Source organism: Orcinus orca, chromosome 9 (assembly GCF_937001465.1).
Source record: "Orcinus orca chromosome 9, mOrcOrc1.1, whole genome shotgun sequence".
Classification (NCBI taxonomy): Eukaryota; Metazoa; Chordata; class Mammalia; order Artiodactyla; family Delphinidae; genus Orcinus; species Orcinus orca.
Window position 1 is genome coordinate 23,114,834 of NC_064567.1, and position 12,773 is coordinate 23,127,606.

At 39.2% G+C, this 12,773-nt stretch overlaps 1 protein-coding gene across 4 annotated transcripts in view; it reads left to right on the forward strand.

Annotated features, from left to right (window-relative positions):
• TNPO3 (transportin 3) overlaps positions 1-12,180 on the forward strand; it is an 81,117-nt gene extending 68,937 nt beyond the window's left edge. For all 4 annotated transcript variants that reach the window (XM_012533924.3, XM_049715010.1, XM_049715011.1 and 1 more), the window contains 3 exons: positions 2,298-2,410; positions 10,476-10,567; positions 11,866-12,180. In XM_012533924.3, coding sequence (XP_012389378.1) covers positions 2,298-2,410; positions 10,476-10,536 — 174 coding nt within the window. In that variant the 3' untranslated portion in view covers positions 10,537-10,567; positions 11,866-12,180. The remainder of the gene's footprint in view (positions 1-2,297; positions 2,411-10,475; positions 10,568-11,865) is intronic.
• The last annotated feature ends 593 nt before the right edge of the window (positions 12,181-12,773 follow it).

Sequence of the window (12,773 nt, forward strand, 5' to 3'; positions counted from 1 at the left end):
CTCTGTGGCATGTGGGATCTTCCTGCATCAGGGCTCAAACCTGTGTCCCCTGCATTGGCAGGCGGATTCTTAACCACTGCGCCACCAGGGAAGCCCAGGATTTTTTCGTTTTTTATGGTTGAATAATAATATCCATTGTGTGTACCACATACTGCAACTTCTTTATCCATTCATCCATCCATGGACAGTTAGGTTGTTTCCATGTCTTGGCTACTGTAAATAATGCTCCTGTGAACATGGGGTGTAGATATCTTTTCGAGTTAGTGTTTTTGTTTCCCTTGGATATATCCCAGAAGTAGAATTGCTGGATCATATGGTATATATATTTAATTTTTTGAGGATCCTCCGAACTGTTTTCCATGGTGGCTGTATCAATTTACAATCCCACCAACAGTGTACAAGGGTTCCCTTTTCTCCATACCCACGCCAGCACTTGTTATCTCTTATCTTTTTGATCATGACCATGCTAACAGGTGTTAAGATGATATCTCTTTATAGTTTTAATTTGCGTTTTTTTCAGGTACCTGTTGGCCTTTCGTATTTCTTCTTTAGAGAAACATTTATTGAGGTCCTTTGCCCATTTTTTAATTGAGTTATTTGGCTTTTTGCTAGACTGGTATGGGTTCTTTATGTATTTTAGATACTAACCTCTTATCAGGTATATGGTTTGCAAATATTTTTTCCCATTCCTTAGGTTGTCTTTTTACTTTGTTGATGATTTCTTTTGCTGTGCAGAAGCTTTTAGATTGATGTAATTTCACTTGTTTATTTTTATTTTGCTGGTTGTGCTTTAGGTGTCACGGCCAAAAAATCATTATCAAGACCCATGTCAGAATGCTTTAGGCCTTTGTATTCTTCTGGGAGTTTCATGGTTTCAGGTCTTACATTTAGTCTTTAATCCATTTTGAGTTACTTTTTGTGAGTGGTGAAAGGCATGAGTCCAGTTTCTTTCTTCTACATGCGAGTATGCAATTATCCCAGCACTATTTATTGAAAAGGCAGTCATTTCTACATTGGGTATTCTCATCTCCTTTGTCAAATATTAGTTGACAGAATATAGTTTAGTTTCTTACTGTTTTTGTTTTGGGGGATACTTATAGTTAACTCATGGGTCGTTTTGGATGCCAAAGCTTTGTCAGTTAAGGGTTCATTCATGCTGTTTGCCTCTGCTTGTTTTTGTCTGAGTAGAATGTTGTCTTCTACTCAAAAGGGGCAACACTTGGAGAATTATGCAGTACTTTTTAAGCATTTATAGTGGAATATTTACTTTTGCTCTGGTCTATTGTGTTCATAAATTAACAATGGGAAAACACATAATGTAAAAAATTTAGGTATAAAAAAGTTATTTTACAACTGAAAACTGTGACCAAGGCATACATCCTACTTAAGAAAGGCATGAAGAAAAATTAGAGCTTTTTCAAAGAATAACAATTCAAATGAAAATAAGAACCCAGAGGAAGTCTCTAGAATTTTGATTTTTAAGTTTGCTCTCACTCCCCTTCCTCTTCAGTTTTTGTACACATGAAAGATATAAAGAGACTATACTCAGATGTAAGTAAATTGTTTTAAAGAGTAACAAGAGGGACTTCCCTGGTGGTCCAGTGGTTAAGACTCCATCCACACTTCCATTGCAAGGGGATGGGTTCCATCCCTAGTCAGGGAACTAAGATCCTGCATGCCGTGTGGCCAAAAAAAAAAGAAAAATAAGAAAAGAGCAATAAGAGTGAGCAAAAAAAAAAGAATTTTCTAACCCATGGAACAGGCAGGTATCACAAAGGAACTGACTGGCTATGACCCCTACTGAGAGAGGTGACCTTAAAATCCTTAAGATTCTGGATTCATATTACGTGTATGCACTTTTTAAATGTTTACTTACTATACTTTCTGTCCCTGCTCTTTCTGGTACCTGAACTTTTGCTTTGGATTGCCTTCGATCTCTAAGCTCAACAGTTTTCTGGCGGCTGTTTAATTTTTAAAATACTACATAAGTTTAATGACAGAAACAGAACAATAGCTTTATCCAGAAGCGACTTCATTTCCAAGGTTGAAAGGCTCTGTCTGAAATGATGCCTGCTGCCCCCTTGAAGGGAGTCTAGGCATGCCTTTGTAGGCTGTTCCAACCCACAGTGGGTTGGAAGGCCAGAAATAGTACTTCTATTAAGTCCTTTACTTGCTTCCAAGTTTGGGGAGCTAATGCTACTAAGGAAAAAACCTGTGGGTTTTGGTTATCACCTGTAGGATCTCAGTTCGGTAAGCCCTGCCTTCTTTTAAAACGCTTCTTCCTCTTCTTTGTACAGACTTTTTGTCGATGGTTAGAGAATTCCTTGAAAGGTTTGCCAAAGGAGACAACCGTGGGAGCTGTCACAGTGACACACAAACAACTTACAGATTTCCACAAACAAGTCACTAGGTGAGTGATGATCAGCAGCAGGGGTATGCAGAAAAAATATCTTTGTTTTTTATACCAACTTAGTTATAGATATACCCAGGAGTATTTTTTTGTGTGTCTTTGTAAATTCAAAGTTTTGTGTCTGTTTAGCCTTGAATTGCACAAATTGGCATTGGAAACCAATCTGGGAGAAAGTATCACCATGCTGTACATGTGTGCCTCAGTTTTATTGTATTATACATATCCTGATGTTCTTCCAAAAGAACAGTGCGTTGAACAGCCCACTACCCTTCAGGAAATCTGTCTGTATCTTTTTAAAGTCCTTCCCAGTTCTTATCTGTATTCAGGGGTCTAGAATGCAGGTGTCTGAATAGGTGAAGCATTGGTTGTAAAATATTATAGAGTGATGTGGACTGCAGTGAATTAGGAAATTTTTGCTGTGCCTAAAGATATTCAAATTCTAATTTAATTCAGGCCAACCAAAACATCTCTCTGGGATGCATTAGGCCCATGAGCCACTTGCTTACAGCTTAGTTAAAATGTTAAGTTGTACATGTGTGGGTTTTTTGTTTTTTTTTTTTACTATAAACGTAATAAACATTTTAAATATACCTACATAGTCTTCCTAATTACAGTTTTATAGCTATAAGGTGTTGATTGATTTCCTTATAGTGCCTCTATTCATTTTCATTTTTTCAGTATTATGGATAATATTGAATGTCTAGCCTTTTCCTTCTTTTGATTATTTTCCTTAAAATGCAATCACTGAATCAGAAGTTATGAGACTTTTATGGTCCTTGATAGTATTAATGACAACAACTTAAATTGGATTTTGTAACTGTGTGTTACCTTCCTCTGATATTCCTTTTTCTATGTAGAGTCTTTAGAATTTTGACTAAATTTTAGGCAATGGCTTATATTCATACAATTGTGGAACGATTTATAGGTCCAAGAATGAGTTGTTGCAGTGAGCTTGGTAATGGTGAAAAAGAAGAAGGAAAAAAATGCATTTAATGATACAGAAAAATATATGATATAAAGGGAAAAAAATAACAATTTTGTATAACCCAACTTGCTCTTAAAATGTTTTTTAATTTTGATAAAATACATGCAAAATTTACTGTCTTAACCTTTTTTTTAAAACCATTTTTAAGTGAACTGCTCAGTAGTGTTAAGTACATTCACATTGTTGTGGGATTAATCGCCAGAACTTTTTCGTCTTGCAAAACTGAAAGTATACTTATTAAACAACTCCCCATATCTCCCTCCCTCCAGCCCCTAGCAACCATCGTTCTACTTTCTAAGTTTGACTATTCTAGATACCTCATATAAGTGAAATCATACAGTTTTGTCCTTTTGTGACTGATTTAGCATAATGTCCTTAAGGTTCACTCATGTTGTAGCAGGTATCAGAATTTCCTTCCTTTCAAAGGCTGAATAACACTCCATTGTATGTATATATACTATCTTATTTATCCATTCATCCTTTGATGGACATTTGGTTGATTCTGCCTCTTGGCTATTGTGAATAATGCTGCCATGAACATGAGTGTACAAATGTCATTTCAAGACCCCGCTTTCAGTTCTTTTGGATATATACCCAGAAGTGGAATTGCTGGATTACATGGCAGTTCTATGTTTAATTTTTTTTGCAGAACCACCATACTGTTTTCCATAGCAGCTATACCATTTTGCATTCCCACCAATGGTGCACAAGGTTCTAATTTCTCCATATCTATTTTATTTTTGTTGCCTGTGCTTTTGGTGTTACATTCAAGGAATCATTACAAAATATAATATCATGAAGCTTTTCCCCTATGTTTTCTTCTGAAAGTTTTATACTTTTGGTCTTACATTTATGTCTTTGATCCATTTTGAGATAATTTTTGTATGTGATGTATGTTAAGGGTCTGACTTCATCCTTTTGCAGTTTTCCCTGCACTGTCCTTTTTTCATTGAATGGTCTTGGTACCCTTATTGAAAAATCATTTGACCATATATATAAGGGATTTATTTCTGGGCTCTCTATTCTATCCCAGTGGTCTATGTATCTGTCTTTATATCAGTCCTGTACTGTTTTGATTATTATGGCTTTGAATAAGTTTTGAAATTGGTAAATTGAGACCTCCAGCTTTGTTCTTTTTCAAGAGTATTTTGGCTATTCGCAGTCCCTCGAGATTTCATATGAATTTTTTTTCACTCTAATCCTAGGTTTATTCAACACAATCCTTTTACTCTACACAACAAAGTACAAACACGATATTATCTAAAATGCTACAGAGTTACAAAACTCAAAACAGAAAATGTATAGTACTGACTATACATTAAAAGCCAAAAAAGCAATGTACACGTTGCCAAGGTAACTGCATGACCACGGTGAAAACCAGCACAACTGGGAGAACTGTGTTCATATGAATTTTAGGATAGATTTTTCTATTTCCACAAAAAAATGTCGTTAGGATTTTTGATTGGGATTACATTGAATCTGATCACTTTGTATAGTATTGACACCTTTAATAATATTAGGCTTTCCAGTGCATGAACATGAGATGTTTTTCCGTTTATTGGTATCTTTTTTTTTTTTTTTTTTTTGGTGGTACATGGGCCTCTCACTGTTGTGGCCTCTTCCGTTGCGGAGCACAGGCTCAGTGGCCATGGCTCACGGGCCTAGCCGCTCTGCGGCATGTGGGATCTTCCTGGACCGGGGCATGAACCCATGTCCCCTGCATCGGCAGGTGGACTCTCAACCACTGCGCCACCAGGGAAGCCCCGTTTATTGGTATCTTTAATTTCTTTCAGCAACATTGTATAGCTTAAGTATTTTATTCTTTTTGATGCTGTTGTAAATGAACCAACTTGTACTTTTAAAAGCTATTCTATTATATGTGATATATATATATATGCAAGCTACTTTATTATGAATAGTAAATTTCTGAAAAGATATATAACTAGAACTTTTCATTTCATAACCTGCGCTATTTGCATTTTTTTCATGAGCATGGTATGCTTTTACAATTAAAACCAGACCTAGTTTTCTGGGTTGTTTTTTTTTTTTTGCTGTACGCGGGCCTCTTACTGCTGTGGCCTCTCCCGTTGCGGAGCACAGGCTCCGGACGCGCAGGCTCAGAGGCCATGGCTCACGGGCCCAGCCGCTCCGCGGCACATGGGATCCTCCCGGACCGGGGCACGAACCCATGTCCCCTGCATCAGCAGGCGGACTCTCAAACACCGTGCCACCAGGGAAGCCCCCAGACCTAGTTTTTAAAAGGGAGAGAAAATTAAATGCTAATCTTTTTTTCTGAGAATTGATTTCTTGTCACTCTCCAAAATGGTTTACTTTCTTATTCCCAAGAGTTTCCAATAATTCTGTTAATGGTAAAATCCCAAATCTTTGAGTGCTGTCTTTTTGTAGTTTACTAAGTGGCCTAACTTCATGTCCCGGAAGTAACTGACTTTGGGCCATAGATCAAGTGACATGCATGACTTTAAAATAGCATGTGACTGCCTTCATGACACATTTTGCCAAAAGAGTGGATTTCCCCTCTACTAGGTAGGCATATATTTATTGGGATGACCTTAAAAAACTATTTTATCTTTTTTTACTATGAATCTTCCCAGTAGAAGTAATATTGTACCTACAAACTGTCTCAGGGGAAAGAAGTATAACAGTTGCTTCTCCCTGCTTCTGTTTTGCTCTGTTTTATCTAGTGTTGTTCATTAGAAGGGCAGGATCATATTGGCTCTAGATTAGAGCGAATGAGAGCCTGAGGAGAACCCTCAAAGGAGGACTGGGCTTAGAGTCAAGGCTGTAGGTTTGAATCTTGCCACTTACTGTTACTTTGCAGCTTATTTATCTGTAAAATAGGGTTAGTAATACCTATCTCATAGGGTTATTGTGAAATACCAAGTGGAAATTTAAAGACAATCTGGTACATAGTAGGTGATCAGTTAACTTTTTCCTTGGAGAAGAACCTGCCAGAATGTCATTACATACTTGCAAAACTAGCTAGAGCATGTCTCCTTCAGCTCTAAGGCAACCTCCCACACATTCTGGAATAAGTTTCCACCAACCTCATATTTCCTCACCCAGGCTAATATATGACAGGTAGAAACAAAGTGTAAGTCTGAAATAAAAGTCATGGACATTCTATAGTGTAAGGAAAATCTTGAGGCTAGGAAAATGAACCCAAATAATGTATTGCTTTGAACAAAAATATCTGTGATCTTTGTCCTGTGATATGGGGCAATAAGGTATTTACCATCCTGGACTACTTGATCTCTTACTGCTAAACAAGTTTTGCAGCTCCTCCTGTAGTAGGCTGTGACATAATGGTGGGAAATGAACAGAAGTAAGAGGTAATGTTGAGGTGCTAGAGAAAGGATTTGAGATTGCTCAGCTCCTCTTAGTAATTCTCTTTCTCTGGTATGTGTATTGCCCTTGAACCTTCTGTTCCATGCATGACTCAGTCTCCCTTTCGGTTTTAAGGTCCTGTTACTCCTGCCTCAACATGCTACTTTGTTTGCCATCCTAGCAGGGAGGGTAAACTGGTTCAGTGTCATTTCAGCAAGTCCAAGCCTGTTTCTCAAATGGTACTGGTAATTAATTAATTTCCTGGCATTTTTAGTTGGCTAACTTGAAGAAAGCTGGAATTTTTCATTCTGAAATATCATTCTTGCTTTCCAAATACCACTAATCATGTCTAGAAGAAATTTTGCCATCATTTCCCATTTTCCTGTCTTGGTATTTATTCTGTGACTATCACTTGCATGAGGATCTCAAGAAAAAGACATGCATGGGGAGCATTGACACTAGAATGGGCCAGTATGGGGGTGTCTTCTTGCTGAAGTCATTAGTTAGAGCTCGGTTACTCTCCATTATGCACATCAGATGAAAAGGGCTGCATTTCTCAGCGCACCACTAGGATTACGGGGCTTGAGGAATAGTGACCATAAAATTACTCAAAAGTATAGTGGAAGGCTCTTGGGCATATATCTGGAGAAAACTATAATTCGAAAAGATACATGCACCCCAATACATGCAATAGTGCAGTAGTTCATAGGAGCGCTATTTACAATAGCCAAGACACAGAAGCCACCTAAATGTCCATGTAAAGATGAATGGATAAAGATGTGATATATACATAATAGGGTACTACTCAGCCATAAAAAAGAATGAAATAATGCCATTTGCAGCAACATGGATAGACCTAGAGATTATCGTACTAAGTAAGTCAGAAAGAGGAAGACAAATACCATATGATATCACTTATGTGTGGAGTCTAATGACACAAATGAACTTAATTGCAAAACAGAAACAGACTCACAGACATAGAGAACAAACATGATTACCAAAGGGGAAAGGGATCAGGGAGGGATAAATTACTAGCATAGCATTGTAAATCAACTATACTTGGATTATTTAAAATTTAAAAAAAAGGACTTCCCCGGTGGCTCAGTGGTTGAGAGTCCGCCTGCCGATGCAGGAGACACAGGTTCATGCCCCGGTCTGGGAGGATCCCACGTGCCGCAGAGCGGCTGGGCCCGTGAGCCATGGCCACTGAGCCTGCGCATCCAGAGCCTGTGCTCCGCAACGGGAGAGGCCACAACAGTGAGAGGCCCGCGTACTGAAAAAAATAAATTAATTTTTAAAAAAAAGTATAGGAGGGATTGGGATGGTGGGACTAGAAGCCAGAAAATAGAACCTACAAAAATAGTGGCAGTTTTGAATGAATGAATGAATATAAATAAATAAGTGTAAATGAATATAAAAACAACCCAGAAATATTAAGTGCCGGGAGGACTGAGGCAGAAACAGAAAATAGTTCTAGTTTTTAAGGAGGTTTGTTTGTTTGTTTGTTTAAAAATCTATTTCTTTGGGCTTAATCACCAGGGACACTTAAGTTAAACATTGCTGATTGACACCAGAGCAGTTGCTGACAGGATTGGGAGCAGAAGCTGAGTTGATTCAAGAGATTGTGGCCTATCGCTCATTTCACCATGTCTCACCACAGTTCTCCTGTACTTGAATTTTGGTTTCAGTACTTTTTCTCATGTTACGAAATAGGCTAAGAGTGGAGTTATCATTTCTCTTCCAGATTTAACCACGATTTCTGGTTGAAGATGGGTAGTATTGAACAACATGTAAGGCATTAAGATAGCAAAAGAATCTTGAGTCTCCAGCATTATCCTAAGTTTATCTCTTTCCTGTCGTCTTAGTCCCTTATAATAATACACCACACAGTGACTTCTCTGGGGTTACGTATCTTCCACCTTCGTGACATTGGGAAGCTCACTCACCAAGGCTGCCTCCTTATAGTCAGTATTGATTCGGAAATAGAGAAATGTAATGCTTTTATTGAGGCATGTTAAATTCACAGAGCAAATGGCAGAATTACAATAAAACTAGAAGACCTTCTTTACTTTCCTTACATTTTTAGGATGGAGGGAGACTAGAAGAAAGCCTCTGTTGAATCAAGTCCTAGAGTCTAAATCAAGGTTCTTAGTGATGTTTCAGACCTTATAATAGCTGGGGAAATCCAGATGTAGGCTCTTAAGAAGATAGCTCTTATTACCTTCTTTTATGTTGAATCACTGTTAGTGGTTCCCTCCCTGACTTTTAACCATTACAAGAAAGAGAGAGAGAGAAAAAAAAAAAAAAAGAGAGAGAGAGCTTTCTTCTGACATTGAATGCTAGGCTATAGGCTGTGCTCCCTTAATTTTTCTGAGCCAAAGAGAGGGCCACAGAAGGGTGAGCATATTAGGATGTGCTTTCTTTTCCACTGTTTTTAGCTTAGCCTCATGTTCAGTTACCAAAAACTATTATGAAGACTGACAAAAAAGAATGAAGCTGGCATCAGCTGGTTTCTTGATGACAATCTTAGATAAAGGAAGCCTTTTGAAAAAACAGCGTCAAATGAATATTGGGCTGTTCGTGCCACCTAGGCATCTCATTGCTTGCCTGAGGACCAAGACCTGCTTCCTCCTCCTCCCTTTCTTCATGCCTTAACCCTTTCCTCTCTCCTCTCCCTCCTCCTCCCACAGGAGGAAACCTTGAGCAGCCTGTTCAACTAGAAAATCGCTTATTGAGACTCACTTTCTGGACTGGGCTTTATAAACAAAATCTGCTCTTGGGAAAGAATGAGGGAACCAGGGTACCTAAGTTAGCTCAGCTCATAGAGTTAAAATGATCAACCTTAGGTGAATATGCTTGCTTTTTTACTTTGAGGGTTCTGGCTTTCTTTTATTTATGTCAAGGACTTTAACCAGGTTTTGTTGGTTTTTTGGCCACGGGATTTTAGTTCCCCGACCAGGGATTGAACCCGTGCCCCTTACAGTGGAAGCACAGTCTTTTTTTTTTTTTTTAATTTTATTTATTTATTTATGGCTGCATTGGGTCTTTGTTGCTGTGTGCAGGCTTTCTCTAGTTGTGGCGAGCAGAAGCTACTCTTTGTTGAAGTGCGCGGGCTTCTCATTGTGGTGGCTTCTCTTGTTGTGGCACGCAGGCTCAGTAGTTGTGGCGCACGGGCTTAGTTGCTCCGCAGCATGTGGAATCTTCCCGGACCAGGGCTCGAACCCACATCCCCTGCATTGGCAGGCGGATTCTTAACCACTGTGCCACCAGAGAAGTCCGAAGCGCAGAGTCTTAACCACTGGACCGCCAGGGAATAGCCAAGTTTTCTTGTTGTAGCAGCCTACATTTGTCAAATACTATTTTATTCACTGTTCTATTATCCTAAGCACTTTACATATAGGAATTGATTTAATCTTCAGAACATCATGGGGTAGATAATGGATGAGGAAACTGAGGCAGATTGGTAACTTGCTCAAGGACACAGTGAAACCAAGATTCAGACCTAAGCAGTGTTTCTCCAACGCCCACTCTTTAACAACCACACAGCTTATAATTATTCTCATGTACAATAGTTAATATTTACTCTTGAGTTACAGAAAGATTGAAAGCGGGGTCAAGAGATGATGGAGAGAGCAGAGCTGGGACAGTTCTCGGTATACCTCAAGGTTGTGGTTGCTTTTCAACATATTATATCTTTCTCATCAGTCAGGGACCAACCTACCTTTTCTTTTCTAGTGCTGAGGAATGTAAACAAGTTTGCTGGGCCTTGCGAGACTTCACCAGGTTGTTTCGATAGCTCATACTCCTGCACTGTGCCTGTCACCCAGGTGAGTGGTATATAGTTCCCAGCTTTTCCCCTGGCTGTTGGGAGTACTTGGGGATAGGCATAGGTTTTTAATGCCCATCATGGGACTAGTACTATAGCTAGAGTCAGGGAAGGACTTAACAGTTTAACGCTGCTGCATAGCTGAGAAATGCACAGGCCTGATTTTCTTGGGTCAAGGCAGCCAAATAATTGTCAGCTTCTTTTGGATGCCAGTTTTACCCCCATAAGAAAGTTATTGTTGTAGAATATCTCAAAAAGAAAATTCCTCCCCTCTTCTCTTTACAGATATTTCTAGCATGGTAAGTATGTGTGGTAACAAATGAATATTTTTCAACCTGGCAACTTTGGTGAAAACAGTGCTGACCTAAAGTAGACCGTGATACATGGCACTGCCTTCCTAAAACTGATCTTTCAGATTTGATAAATAAAGATGCTTGTTCTTATCATTTTTTACAATTTTAACGCTGAAATGCTAGGTTTTTGACCAAGGCAGGAGGTAAAGGAAAAGAGCTAGCCTCTGTGTCTAGCCCCTGATCATCAGTTTTCTCCATTTGCTTCTGATTCTGAAGTAAAGCAAGAAGCTTAGCTGAGGAAGGAAAGGACTGGGTGGTGGGGTCTGGGTGCCAGTTTCTTGACTGAAAGAAGAAAGGCATCTCTCCTGTAAGCCCACCCTTTGATGTCTTAAGCAGAATTTATTCTCCCTGGAGGCAATTCTCGATGAATGTGCAGCCCTCTCACTGGTGGTTTTGTGATTAAATGAATTTGCGGGTGAAGATGCTGTTGAGCAATGCCTCACCATACCAGAAATTATTTCTAAACTTTGGTTCTTTGATGAGTAGTGATATCATTTGGGATCCTCAGGTTTTGCAGTGTCTGTAATAGTAGAGTCTAAATCAGTGGCTCTTAAACCTTTTCTTAGTAGGCAAAGCCTTCTTTCAAAATAAAATCTTGCATGAAACCCCAATACTTCAAAAGACTTAAATGGAGGTTTTCTGGTTGGCTTTGGAGTGGGCAGCCTGGACCTGCTGGCTTACTCTTTACCCCCACATATTATCACTGAGGACACTCAGAATTGGAAAAGCACCACAGACGGTATTTCATTAAAACAGTAGCTCCTTTAAAATCACAAGTGAAAAAAATCCAACTTCTTTTTTTTTTTTTTTTTAAACTGAGTTCTTACAGCGGAGGCCAGAATGAGGTGCCTGAGCAAGTATAGAAACTTCTGTCTTGAGGTTGACTTTCTGAAGTATTTGCTGTCTCCTGGACCACAGTTATTGACTGTCTTCTCTCTTTTGTCAGGAATGTCTTTTTTAATTAGAAGACAGGAAGAAAACAAAAATCAGACTGTGTCCCACAATCAGAAACCTCCATTGTGGCAGAGGGGCCTTCACCGCCACCAGGGCCTCCCGCCAGACAGGGAGAGACTCCAGCCTTCCAAGGCCATCCTGAGGAGTTCCTGTTTGGGGGTGTGAGGGAAAATCAGCGCGGTTTAAAAAAGATGGCTGCGGCCTGTGCAGCGTGGTGGGAGGTGAGCTGGTTTCCTGGTGAACTTGTTTCTAAAAGGAAAAATAATTTTAAAGAAATAAAAAAGAAAAAAAAAAAAGGAAAACTAAACTGAAATCAGAACTGAAACATTCTCCTGGTAGCAAATGACATGCACACATACGTACACGTACCTACACACACACGCACACACACACATGCTAACATGCATGTGTGCACACAGAAAAATAAAAGTACAAAACTTTCTGTGAAACAAAAACATTTACTTAGGGAAGGTGGGAATTCAAATGAATTAAATAACTGCAATTGGAAGGAAAGGGTCAGGATCATCTCTTAAGGTTTTCTGCTGTTTTGTCCTTTCCTTCTCTCCCACCCTCTCTTCTTTCCCTTTCCCCCTCCCCCTCCTCTTTTAATGAAAGTTAGTAGAAATTTTTCCTACTGTCCCAACTGTTTTCTTCTCACCTTTAGAATTCTTCAGACAAGGAGAAATAAGCAAGGAGCCTGTTCTGTTTTATATCATGGTCACATCAATGATACTAGGACCTGCCAGGGCCAAAATTCATGTATATCCCCATCCTGACCCTATTCAGTCTCTTAAGTCCACTTCCCACCTACATTGGGTTGTCGTCGTCTTTGGAGAGAAGAGCCAAAATTAGGGTGAGTGGGATATAAATATATATTCTAAGTTGTAGTTTTTTTAAGAT